General features: G+C 55.7%; 1 protein-coding gene across 4 annotated transcripts; it reads right to left on the minus strand.

The window, feature by feature from the left end:
- Nucleotides 1-5,304: 5,304 nt before the first annotated feature.
- CTDSP1 (CTD small phosphatase 1) lies at nucleotides 5,305-11,128 on the minus strand. 4 transcript variants are annotated; one of them, XM_081142676.1, is made up of 7 exons: nucleotides 10,666-11,128; nucleotides 9,159-9,307; nucleotides 8,631-8,735; nucleotides 8,461-8,517; nucleotides 7,790-7,882; nucleotides 7,480-7,665; nucleotides 5,305-6,936 (listed from the first exon to the last, which is right to left on the minus strand). In XM_081142676.1, the coding sequence occupies exons 1-7, from the start codon at nucleotides 10,730-10,732 to the stop codon at nucleotides 6,808-6,810; spliced, it is 786 nt and encodes a 261-aa protein (XP_080998802.1). In that variant the 5' UTR covers nucleotides 10,733-11,128; the 3' UTR covers nucleotides 5,305-6,807. The 4 variants fall into 4 exon arrangements, with proteins under 4 accessions (XP_080998802.1, XP_080998803.1, XP_080998801.1 ...); XM_081142677.1 differs by having other exon boundaries at nucleotides 8,631-8,732; nucleotides 10,666-10,967; XM_081142675.1 differs by having other exon boundaries at nucleotides 7,790-7,921; nucleotides 8,631-8,732; nucleotides 10,666-10,967.
- Nucleotides 11,129-13,400: the final 2,272 nt, after the last annotated feature.

Consider the following 13,400-nt stretch of genomic DNA (forward strand, 5'->3'; position numbering starts at 1 on the left):
ATACATTAAACATATAAACAACTCAATAAATTACTTAAAAATTCACATAAGAAGACATAGCCAATAAATATATTTTAAAATGGTCTATCCCACTGGCAATCAAAAAAATATAAATCAAGACAATGTTGATTTTCTTCTTGATATTCAAACTGACAGAGATTTTCTTCAAAGCTGGAGCCCAGGGCTGGGAAGGACATGGAGAAACAGGCAGCCTCCTGTCCCGAACATGGGACTACAGTTAATGAAACTTTTCTGGCAGGCAATTTGCCTATTCAAATCTTTGACCCAGCAATCCCACTTTTAAGAGTTTATCCTGAAGAAATAATAATAGATGCAATCCAATGGCAAAGATTTAGCAATAAGGATACTTACCACAGCAGTCTTGGTAGTGTCAAATAATTGGATGTAATTTGAAAGTCTGAAAATGAGCTGTTGGTTACATAAACTATGCTATCAAGGGATTGCCATAGGACAATTTAAATGAAGTTGTACAATAACATATAACATGTCATAATTGGAACAAGTCAATGTTTTTTTCTCTCACTCCCTCTCTCTCTCTCTCTAAAATTAATCAATCAATAAAAAAGAACTCTAATACAATTTTCATGTGAGAATATCACAGATTATTTGTAATACCTTCTATCCAATCCATGGTCAAATTTCTCCAATTGTCCTCACAAGAACTTTCTGTTTTTATTGATTCATGATCAAATCAAGATCATGCATTTCCTCTGATTGTTTCGTATCCTCAGTATTTTAAAAATCTAGAACAGTCCCCAGGTTTTTTCCTATGACACTGACGTATCTGAGCCAACGACAGTTGTCTTGTAGAATGTTCACACTGTGGATTTGTCTAAGTCTTTGTGTATTACTTAACCTGTTCCTCTTCCTCCTATATTTCCCACAAACTGAAGGTTTGACAAGTTGTGGTTAAACTGTTTTTTTTTAAGAATAGTTGAGCCCTGACCAGTGTGGCTCAGTGGTTGGGCATTGGCCCATGCACTGAGAGGTCGCCGGTTCGGTTCCCCGTCAGGGCACATGCCCAGGTTGTGGGCTGAATCCCAAGTGGGGGTCGTGCAGGAGGCAGCCGATCAATGGCTCTCTCTCATCATTGATGTTTCTCTCTCTCTCTCTCTCTCCCCCTTCCTCTCTCTAAAATCAATAAAAACATATTTGGGGGGAAAAAAGAATACTTGAAAAAGGCCAGCACTTCTTAAACTGTAACATTGTAAGAATCACCTGGGGATTTTTTAAAATGAAGAATTTGATTCAATAGGTCTGGGGTGGGGCCTGAGATTCTACACTGCCGACGTGCTCTCAGGCGAGGGTGATGTGCTTGCCAGTCTTCACACCACATTTGGAGGAGCATGGGCAGAGGTGATGCCGTGTATTTTACATTGCATGGCACTGGGGTATATGATGTCAAGTTGTCCCAGCATGAGTGATGCCAAGTTTGCTCCCTTGGTTACTGCCAGGTATTCCCACTGTAAAGACACATTCCCACTTTGCGATCAGAAGTCACCGCAGGGTGATAATTTGGCACTGGCAGTACAAAAATTTTTTTTTAAAAAAAATATCGTTATTGATTTGAGAGAGAGGAAGGGAGAGGGAGAGAGAGAGAAACATCAATGATGAGAGAGTCATTGATCAGCTGCCTCCTGCACGCCCCCAAGTGGGGATCGAGCCCACGACCTGGGCAGGTGCCCTGACCGGGAATCGAACCGCAATCTCCTGGATCCTAGGTTGATGCTCAACTGCTGAGCCACGCTGGCTGGGCAGTATGAAAGTTTTTAATTCTTTATTTACCATTTTATATTTCTCATTTTGTAATTATTTTTTTTCCTCTGTTTCCCCCACAGTTTCTGTTTAGCTCGCTGCAGTATCCTAGTGCCTGGTACAGAGCAGTCATGCAATGACTGTTCGAAGGAAAGATATGGAATTTGTGAGTTGTTTTGATACTATGTTTAGAAAGTTGACTGTTTTTATTTTAAACTGATTTTTATTTTAAAAAAATTAATAACTGTACCTAGTAAAATAATTCAAAAGACAACCAGATGACAAGCAGATATTAGTAAAAATGAGTCCCTTCCATCTTAGATGACTCCCACAGTCCCCCAGCTCTGCTCCTCAGGATTAGTCACAATTCCCACTTCTTGTTACCCTACTGCAGTACACAAACGTATATATGTATATTTATGTCTATTTTTTAAAATATATTTTTATTGATTTTTAGAGAGAGAAAGGGAGAGGGAGAGGGAGAAACATCGAAGTGAGTGCGGAACATTGATCAGCTGCCTCTTGCATGCCCCCTACGGGGGATTGAGCCCACAACTGGCAATGGAACCGGCAACCTTTCCGGATGATGCCCAACTGAGTCACATCAGCCAGGGCTATTAATGTCTATTTTTATAATGCTCCTTAGTGAGAATACACCATCACCATTGTTATGAATCTTACTTTGTTTCGTTTTCTGGTCTATCTTGGAGATCCTTTATATCTGCTTGGATAGTTCCATCTTGGAGATGCTTCTATATCTGCTTGGATAGTTCCATCTCACTGTTTTTCAAGACTGCATGGTATTCTCTGGTATAGATAGAGCAAGATTTATTTAACCAGTCCCTCACTGATGGACACTTGGGTTATCTCAAGTGTTTTGCTATTGCAAACAAGGATGCAATTAATACCTGGGTACGTACAAGGTTATATGTATATACATTTTATTTACAGCATAAATTCCTAACAGTGGAATTCCTGGATCAAAGGGTATCAGCATTTTAAAAATATTTTTTAAAATATGGTTATTTTTTACCTGTTTTTAGAGAGAGGAGTGAAGTTAAAATCAGTTTCTTGTTCCATTTATTTATGCATTCATTGTTTGTCTTGTATGTGCCTTCACCAGGGATCAAATCCCCAATCTTGGTGTATCAGGATGATGCTCTAACCAACTGAGCTACCCAGCCAGGGCTAAAAGGTATTTTTGAAAAATAGTATTATCAAATTACTCTCCAAAGAGGTTGTACCAGTTTACATTCCTGCCAACAGTGCTGTATCAGGTGCATGTTCCCTCTGCTCTGCGCGCATGTGTGTGTGTAACAGGCAAATAGTATCTGTTCCATACTGGGCTCAGTTAGAGACATTTTCAGTTGACATCTCCAAAGCCTTCCTCCTCTCCACCCTAGTCCCCAGGGCCAACCAGCCACAGCTTCCTGCCAAGTTTATCTCCTCACATCCACCCATCCTTCCTTCTCTTTTCACTCCGCCTCTATGCCCCAGTTCAAGTCTGCATTCTCCATCTTCCACTACCGTGGTCTCCCAATAAGGTCTCCTGTCCCTTACCCGATTTAGCTTCCAATGTGAAGCTGCCAGGATTGAGCACACCCCTCTTCTGTTCAGTGTCCCTGTGTGCCTCAAAGGCACCCACTGCCTGCAAGAAAAAAGGCCACTCCCTTGGTCCACTTATAGATCTGCATCATCTGGCCCCTCTTGCCTCCTGCAGTATCATCTCCCACCCCACCCCACCTCTGCTGTGTACAATTCCAAAACTGTTATTTCCCGCACTCCCTGCAGTGATGGGCTCCTGGCTCTTTGGCCTCCTTTCTGGTGCATCTGCCTGCTCAAGCCACCATCACCTGCTTCGCTCCTCCTTCGAAAACTCCTCTTAGACTCACTTCCTCAGGATGCGTTTTCCAAACCCTCCATGGCCATCCCAGGCCAGGTGAGGTGCCCCTGTGCTCCCAGTGTTTCATGTTCTTTCTTGAACTACCTTTGGAGCATTTCAGGTTTCAGACAGTCTGTTCAGGTGTCTTTCTCCACACGAGGGTGTGAGTTCCTTGAGAGCAGAGGCATACCCTAGCCATGGCGTGTCCCCAGTCCTGGCAAGGTGCCTGGCACACAGGAAGTGTGGATATGTGTGGTTAAGTTGAACTTTATGTGGGTGAAGGGGGGGTAGGCTGACTGAGGTCTCATTCAAAGTTGGGAGCCCTGTTGACGGCCAACCTGGGCCTCTGGGATGCAAATCGGGGGGCTAGCGTTTCCATGGAGAGCAGGAAATCCAACGGGCCCCAAGTAGGATAAGGGCAGAGGGAAGCCAGCTGGATATTAACTCAACCAAAGGCTCTGAGGCTCCAGTTCACACTAGAGCTGATGGAACTGAGGGGGGCACTGCAGGTTCTTCCCAGGTAAGTGCTTCCCAGCGCTTTTCTACCAGAGGAAAGGGGAGGGGAGCAAGGGAAGGGAAAGGGGCAGTATCATACACAGGCAGGTCACCCTCAGAGACTTGGGGGGCAGATTAGCACCTGGGGTACCAGGAGGGAGGCTTGAGGCTGGATTCAAAAGGGGATGAGGGGTGGGAGGGGTAGGAGAGGTGGAGATGGGGGGCCAGGGATCAACCTTTGGAAGGGGCATCTCCCTTCTCCCGTGTGTGTGTGTGTGTGGCGGGGGGGGGGGGGGGACCCCTGGGAGAGGGGCGAACGAGAGGCATTCATCTTTCCAGCCCCTGGGGTTGGGACGGGGGCAGGCCAGGCGCCTGGAGTCCTGGCGTCCCCGAGGGCGGAGAGGCCTCTAGTGGCCACCGTGGGAAGCAGAGGGCGGGCGGGGGCACTTCCTGCCAGGGCCCGGGCTGCCCAGCCCCGCAGAGGAAGCGCTGCCAGGGCCCGAGGGGCGGGGGCAGGAAGTGGGCCGAGGCCGAGCAAGGGCGCGGCCAGCGGAGGCCCCGGGGGGGGGGGCCGGTGGGGGGGCCCGGAGGGGGACGGACTGAGCGCCGGCCCCCACCCAGTGTCCCCAGAGTCCCCGCCGCCTCAGCCCGCCGGCCCTTCCCGCGACACTGCCGGGGAGGCCCCACGTCGCCCCGTTCAAAGTTCTCCCGACTGGAGTGGAACTCGGCTTCCCTGGAACTCGCCCGGCTCCCCGCCTCCACCCTCCGGGGCCTCACCAGCTCCTCCCTCCGCTCCGGGGTTGGAGACCACACCCCTCCCGTCTCCAAATACCTTCCAGGGGCCTCCCCTAGGGACACATTTCTGCTTAGCTTTAGAGCTAATCTCATGGAGCCCTCCAAGTGCAGGCACTTAACCAGTTGTGCCGAGTGCAGATCTCCATTTTGCAGATCAGATAACTGAGGCCGAGAGAAGCAGGGAAATTAAACTGTGCTCAGATCATTCTCGCACTTTCACACTTGAAGCCCCAGGGCAGTAGGGCAGCCTCCACTACCACCCTCCTCCCTCCAAAGGGTTTGCTTAAGTGAAAGGCTTCATGGGACACAATCACCCCCCCCCCCCACTTCACCGCCCAATAACCACAGAGGCAAGATGGGGGGTCTGGCTTCCTCTTTAGTTCTCATGACACCGAGGGGCTCTCCATCACAGAGAAGGCACTTAAATGGGAGGGTCAGGGGATACAGACCAACCATGTCCTCCCTCCCACCCCCAGCTCTGGGGGGGGGGGCATATCTCCATTTGATACCCCCCTTGGCACTGGTATGTGGGTCCCCTTAACTGTTAGGCCCCGGGGAAAGCCAAAGAAAGGCCTTGACCTCCAGACTCAGCAATTGGGGGAGGGGTTCCAGGTAAAGGAGGCAGAGCTGGAAGGCAGGATGTCCTGGGAGCAGCCCCCAGCTAGCAGGGGATGAGACAGGGGGCTGCAGAGAGTGGGTTGGCACTGAGGAGGGGTGTAGCTTGGCAGGAATACTCCCAAAACCCCACAAGAAGGGTCCCAACTCCTACAGATCCCCTAAAGGCACGGGGTGAAGTACAGGGTGGGTGGTGGAGGCACCAATTAGGTGGTATAGAGACTCCACACACACAGTCAGCTGGTTGGCCTAGCACAGGCTGGGCACAGAGAAGGTGCTCAATAAATGTTTTGAATGAATGAATGAAGCAAAGAGGGTGTGGGGGGCAGAGGAGGGGGCCTGGGGCCCCTTGGCCCAGCTTGTTTCATTCAGAAAATAGTTTAAAAATGTAAAAATCCTTTCCCTCCCTCCCCCCAATTTATGGGCCTGGGAAAGGGGTGAGGAAGGGGTGTCTCTACTCCAACCCTTCCCCCTCTCCTTCCCCTAAAAATCTATATACACATATACATATTTATATGGCACCGCAAAGGGGTCCTGTCTACACCCCACACTTGGAGCTGGGGGATCCAAGTCCCAAGGCCTTGGGTGATAGCAGCCCACAGCTGCTGATGAGCCCAGATTAGCTGGACTCTGTGTCCTAAGGACAGACCCCTGCTGCTTCCACAAGTGTTAACGGATCTTCTCCCCTCCTGTCTACCCACCTAGGCAGAGGTCGTGGGGTCTAAGTCCCCACGGAAGACGTGGGGAGAATGGTTTCTCCCTGACCAATAGCCTGGAGACTGTTCCAGGCAAGAGCTGACCTGATCTGGTCCTGGAAAAACCAGGCAGGAAAGAGGGCTCTATGCAAGGCACTTGGTGTCCACCGTTTCCAGGCTGGGGGCCCAAGGCATGGGGCAACAGGAACTCTGTCCCCTCCCCCAAGCAGAACCAGAAAGGGCCAAGGGGCCCAATTTGGCAGCAGAGAAACATGGCAGCACAGAGGAAGAAAGGAGGAGGGGCAAGCAGGGCCTGCAGGTCCTCCAAGAAGAGCAAGGGGGTTCTAAGGCACTGACACAGGGACCCAGGGTCTCATTGCCCTCTGTGCAGCCTGCTGCACCCTTCATAGCCTGGCCAGACTGGCAGGGGAGATGCCCACTTCCCCATGGCGCAGAGATGGCCGAGGCTGCTGGGTTTTCTTAAGGAAGAGTCCACGCGTGAAAGGTCTAGGTGTGGTCAGGGGCAGGTCCTGGCCCCAGGGCGCCTCACTAGCTGCCAGGCCGTGGCTGCCTGAGCACTGAATACACGTCATCCACCCGGCTGAGCTGCTCGAAGAAGGGCAGGAGGTCGTGGAGCTCTGTGTCACTCATGTTGTCAAACCACGAGGCCACCGGTACCTGGGCAGATGGGCGTAGGGTCACCACCCTGGACGCAGAATATGCAGGCCATCCCTGAGCACCTGTTGCTCGGTAGGCCACCTCCTGGAACCCCGTTACCCACAGTTTTCAAATATTTTGACAGCAACCCCCACCCAGTAAATCATGTTTCTGTATATAACAAAGCAACAATTTTACAAAATGATACTTAACCTAACTGTGTGCAAAGCACTCCGATAGTTCCTATTTTATTTCATTTTTTAAAAATCCCAATTAGGACCCACTAAATTATTTCTGTGACCCACTAACTGGTCACAACTGGCAACTTAAAAAATTTCAATTGCTCCAATGCCCAGCAGGGACCCCAGCCCTCTACACACGGGTAGAATGGACTGAATGATGAATAAAGTATGAGGCGAGTGGGCACAGGTCTGTGACAGGAAGGAATGGGAGGACACCAGGCCTAGGACACAGCCCAGCTTGGGAGCAGAGGTTGGGGAGCCCAAATGGACTGACCCCTTTCTTGGGTTTCAGACCCCTATCCAGGTTCTGCATGGCACTCACGGCGTTATCCGGATGGAAGACGTAGGAGGCAGGCGAGTTGTCCAGGATAAGCACCCGCCGCAAGTCTCGGCCCAGCCTGCTCAGGTCCTTCACGTAGTTCCCTCGGTGGAAGACACATGACTCTCGAAACAGCCGTGCCCGGAAGGCCCCCCACTTGTCCAGCAGGTCAGCTACTGGGTCTGCATACTGCGGGTAGGAGGTGAGTCATCGGGACCCAGGGTGACCCAGAGGTCACTGCTCAGAGGCCACATGCTGGTGAGGCAGGCAGGGTTGTCCCAGGAGCCCTTCAGAGGATGTAGGGCTCACTCACCTTGGCCAGGCTGGCAGTGAACAGCACACACTCGAAGAGCTCGCCCATTCGCTGCAGAAACTCGTCCACGTAGGGCCGCTTCAGCACGTAGACCTGGGGGGTGGGCCAGTGAGGGGACTGCTGGCCCACAGGCTGGGAGGGAGCCAGTGAAGTGCAGGGGGCAGGCTGGTCCCAGGCCCTGAGGGGGCTCCACTTGACCAGCCACCCCGACTGCTGCTAGGGAGACGACCACCCTCTCAGAAGAGGATCAGGATGAACCTCTGACTTCCAGGCTTCTAGCCCTGCCTCAAGGCATATCACTATTTCTGGCCCTTCCATCACCATGGCCTCAGCCAAATGGAGGGGCCTGGGGCAGCCCCCTCACCCCGAGGCTGCAGGGCACCGGCCCCCGAGCCAAGTAATGGAGAACAGGCTGGATGGCACACAACCTATCCTGAATTACTTGAACTGGGTCCCGGGCAAGGTGGGGTAAGGGGGCGCCATTCCCTGCAGGCCTTAGAGTCAAGTCCCTGAGGATCTGTATGACCTTGGATAAGTCTCACACCCCCTCTGAGCCTCTGGCATTCCACATCTATCAAGGTCCTATATGGAGCTTTCAGGATTAGTGGGAACAGCCTGTCTGAATGGCAGATACCAAGCCCACTGCCTCCCCCCAATACCCGGCCCCTCACCTGGTGGACAACCCCATCGATCTCCACGGGGATGATGAAGTCAGCATTGTTCACTGGCTATGGGGGGAAAAGAGTGGCTGGAGCTGGGCGAGGCCTGCCCAGACCACCCTCCCAAGCCAGGGCAGGCCCCCTGAGAAACCCAGGGCTGGGGGCTGCTGGGCAGGGCCCACCTTGAAGGAGCTGTGCACCAGGGTCTCATCCAAATCGATGACCACGCAGATCTTGTCTGAATCCTGGGCCTTGGCCTCCGGGAGCAGATACTGGACTGGGGTCTGCTGTGGGGATGAGCAGGACTGGCTGGGGGCACCTCTCTCACACCCCAGTCATTTCTCCTATACAGGTCTTCCCACCCGCAGCCCTCTACCTAGGAAGCCACAGGAACATGGGGAGAGACCACCCTCTTCCCAAATTTGCCCGTCAACTCTGGAGCCAGGAGCAGGCCACCTGGCTCTCTGGGCCTCACTTCCCCACCTGGGAAAACCAAGGCAGAGAATAGAGTCCACCTAGGATGGGGAAATTTAGAATTCCCTTGGTGGAAGTTTTGGAGCTTTCAGGTGACGAGCTGGGTAGACCTGGGAGGGCTCCACCCTCCTCCATACCTTCCAGGGCCTGCAGGCAGGTCAAGAAAAACTTTCCCCTAAACCCCCTCCAGGGTGGGCCCAGGTCAGCTCTGCAGCCCTCACTTGGCCACCACGCACCTTGGGAACAGCTCCATTTTCCTCCACAAGCAGGGGTGCTCCACTGTGGGTGGGCAGGGCCTCCCCATCATCCCGGCAGACACAGCAGAAAAGTGAGTGGAGGATGCCCCGGCTCCGGGGCTTCTGAGAAGTGGATGACTTCTGGTCCCCTGAAACAGGGAGACCCAAGGTGGGGGCGTGTACACTAACCTGCAGAGGCGTGCATATGTGCCCAGGTGCCAGCCCCTGGGCTCCGAGGGTCTGGCTATGCTCCCTTCACTGAGGGAGACACATTAGGGTGGCTCCAGGCCACCTCTCTGCTCCCCACAAGTCAGTCCAGTATAGGTACAAAGGTACTCCCATTAAGGTGTGCACTGGCTGGAAGGGGAACCAAGGGTACTGTGTCTTCCTCCCAGCCCCCATCACTGCTGAGGGATCACCCCACTGTGGCAGCCTCCTGACACCCACCTTACCTGAGCAGACCCTGCTCAGTCGGGCCCAGGAGGGCTGGGGCCTGGGGCTTGCTCCCGCCTTCCTTCCATACTCTCAGCCCCCTCTAAGTCCAAAGTCCTCTCTAAGGCTGGACCGAGAGACAGGGAGTGGACCTGGGGCCACTTTCCCGCTGACACCCGCCGGCCCCGCCTCCTCCACCCCTCCCTGCCCCAACCTCCAATGTTGAGCCAGGTATCCGCTGGGTGATTGACGGGCGCATTCTGCGCCCCCCCCCGCCAAGCCCCCGGGTGCAGCTAGGCTCAGGCCAGAGGTGGGCAGACCTGGAAGGACTAACTAGCCTCTGAAGTCAACACCGGGACAGGGAGGAGCAGACCTCCAGCCCCGGGCGGCCCGGCTTCCCGGGTCGCTACCTGTGTGCACAGGCCCAGCGCCCAGGGGCCTTTCCCAAACGCCGCGTGCCCGGCCCAGGCACGGGTCTCCCCGCGGGCGCTTGGGCGACTCTTAGAAGTAGTCGCTCTTTTCTGTGCCTCTGAGGGACCTGGCGCCTCCAGTTGTGAAGCGGAAGTTTGTGGGAATTGTGGCTGTGTGTTGGCGGGAGATCCTTCCAACCCTCCCCAACCCGCTGTCACCTCGGCGCCCCTCCCGCGACCCGACCAGACCAAAGCCCAGGGTGGGTGGTGGGCGGAGTCTCAGCGGGTGGCCTGCAGGCGCCCTCTACAACACCCTCCATCTCCCAGCCCGGTCCGCGCTAATGGAAGGGGGAGGGGGTGCGGAGGAGGCAACTCTCGGGCGTTGCGCACTGCCAGCTCAGGAGACCCTGAAGGAGCCCCATTTCTACTCCTGCCTCAGCTTCCCCACCTCGAGCAAACGGGAGCACCCAAGAGGCGCCAGACCCCGCCCCGCGTCTCTGAACCTCCCCAAGTTCAAACTCTCCCCGCTCCTTCTCCGGCTGGGAGCTTCGAGCCCCTCCAAGGCGGGCGCCCGGGGCGGCGGCTGCCTGGAGGAGGGTCCTGGCCCCCTCCTTTTCCCCTCCCGCGGCGCCCAGGCTGTGGCCCCCTCCGCGCGGCCCCAGTACCTTTGCTCCTTAGCTGGCCCCGTGCCTCCTCCTTGCTGATCTGAGTAATGACGGCCGAGCTGTCCATGGGGCCCCGCGCGCTCCGCTCCGGCCGGACTCTGGCCCGGGCGCCCGGCCTCCCCCCCGGCTCGGGCCGGAATCGGGGCGCGGGGGGGAGGGGAGGGTCGGAGGGAGGGATCCCCGCGAGCTTCGGAGGGGAGGGGAGCCAGGTTCTGAGGGGGAGGGGGAGGGAGGGGGCGCGGAGGAAACTTTGTTACAACATGGAGTTTCCTCCCCGCGAGGCGGATGCAAACATGGAACCCGGGCGCCGTTTCAAGGCTCCCCCTTAAAAGGGCAACGGCTTCGGCGTGACCTGGACTCAGCAGCGGCTTTCATCACTTCTGGGGCCGGGGCGACTCCGCGGGCAGGGAGGCGGGTCCGGCCCGGTTCCGGCCGCGCTCCAGGGGGCGTCGCCTCCCTTCCTGCCGCCCGACCTCAGGGAGCCTCTGCGGCTGCGTGGCAGGACCTGAAACACCAGGCCCACAGTTCCAGGCTGCCCAGCGCCGGGAGGCACGGCCCGCCCCGCCTGCCGGGAGCGCCCACGCCTGGGAGTGCGGGCGGGTGCACAGTGCGCTTTCACCTCTGCACATTCCAAGGGTCAGGGAGTAGCGGCTCTTCTGAAAAATGGGGATAACACTATTTGGTCTGTAAAATGGGTCTTCTCTCCGACGGTTGAAGGGATCACTTCGCGGAAATCGTGGGCCAACGGTGACCCTTTGCTCTCTCCAAGCGACTGTGCAGATTCACAGTTATGCCCTTGGCCGGACTGTGATCATCAACACCCACGGCGGTCTTGGGGCCAGGTGACTCGTATTTGTAGAACGGAAAAAGTCCAACTTTTTGCCCGGGGATCCCCCTGCCGACCTCTTCCAACTGCCCCACCTGGCGCCCAGTATATCGGCTCCCGTGTCCACGCCATCACCTGGCTTTCCCACCAGGAGGCGCCCTCGTCCACGCTGTTCCCTCTATCTGGAACACGCTTCCTACCCCTTCGCGGGGCCAAATCCCACCGACCTCGATGAAATGCCACTGTCTCCAAGAGGCCTTCCCCAACCCCCTCCTCTACTCCCACGCTAGCCACTCTGATTATTGGGGGGGGGGGGGACCTGGTGGCGCCCGCCCAGTGGGCTCTCAATCCCACCGGGCCCAGCCCGACAGAGGGGCCTGACATCTCTTTGGAGGCTTTTGAACAGCGGTTCTACCCGGGTCGGTGCAGACACACCCTGGCCGGGAACCGGACCGCGCCCACGCGGATTCTTCAGGAAGCAAACTCCCGTGTTATTGGCCCTGAGGGTGGGTTTCTTTTTTCCTGTTTATTAAGTTCTTTCTATTCGTCGATATTATTCTGTGTTTATAATTTAAAAAATAATAACGCCAAGCCTTGACAAACACTCCTCGGCACTTCCTTTCCCGAGTGGGCCTGGGCCTCGGCGGCGGGGCGGGCGCGTCCAGTCCCATCCAGCCGCCGGGTGCAAGCGCGGCACGTGTCCTCCGGGCCTCACGGAGGGGGAGCAAGGATTGGGGCGGCCCCGCGCGGGGAGGGGGGCGGGATTGGCGAAGAGCTGCGCCTGCCCGAAGGCGCACTAGCTCGAGTCCTGCAATTGGGCAACGGAGTAGGTGACTCTGAGCCGTAACTTCCCCCCGAAGCTGGACCCCCACCGCCCCCCTCCTGCCCTTAACGCGCCCGCTGGGCAGCCCTCACTGTTTATAATCGTAATCGCCAACGTGTAGCGAGCGCTTCGTCTGGCTGCGCCCCCTCATTTCACTGCTCAAAACTACCTCCTTATGCCATTTTGCGCACGGGAAAACTGAACTCTGAAAAGTGAAGCGAATTGACCCAGCTCTACTGCAAGGAGAGAGGCGGGATTCCGGCCGCCAAGAGGAACCCCCTACCCTTCGAACCGCCTGGGGCAAGGCCTCAGCTTATCTCCGAGGCCCAGCCGCGCAGACCCCAAAAGGAAATGTGTGGCGAGGACGGAGTGAAGCCGTGGCTTCGCCCCTGGCCTGAGCAGGGCGGTCGCCTTCCTCTGCCCTTCCCCTGTGAAGACCAGAACCTGGCCGGCTGTCCCCAAGGGGGTCTGAGTTGCTGACGCAGGGATAAAGCACTGCGCAAGACCGCAGCGCTCCCCCGCGCTCGCTATTCCCCTGGCCTCCCACCCCCAGTGCCCCCTCTAAGACTTTGTGGGTGTGGCCTCTTCCGCTGGGAGACCTGCCCCCCTCCCAGGCTCCCCGGCGCGAGAACTGCCGCGCATAGTCTTGGAGCTGTGGGGGACTGAGGCGCTGGTGGAAGTGTTCTGTAGGGTTGGGGAGGTGCCTGAGTTTCCTCACTTTGTGTGTGTGTGGGGGTGGGGGGGCGGTTCACACCCAGTGCGGTCTCTCTCCACCCCAGCAGCTAGAGGTCGCCTTACCCACATAGTTTATTTTTATCTTTCATAGGTTTGCACCCCAGGAGGAACACAGTCATGGGGGATGTGAGTGGGGAAACACCGGGTTCTGTCTGGCACTGTGGACAAGTGTTTTCTCCATCCAGCACGCAGCTAACCCCATCTGCCAAATGGGGTTGGTAAAGTGGAGGGGGGCACGGTGCATGAAAGGCAGGGCTCCCAGAGCAGGCTCCTGGGGAAAGTCAGGTCTGAGCCCATGTCTGGGAGAGGTGGAGCTACTATGAGGGTGGGGAGACAGCGCTCTGTAGGGGC

The sequence above is a fragment of the Miniopterus schreibersii genome (assembly GCF_964146895.1).
Source record: "Miniopterus schreibersii genome assembly, chromosome: 7".
Taxonomy (NCBI): Eukaryota; Metazoa; Chordata; class Mammalia; order Chiroptera; family Miniopteridae; genus Miniopterus; species Miniopterus schreibersii.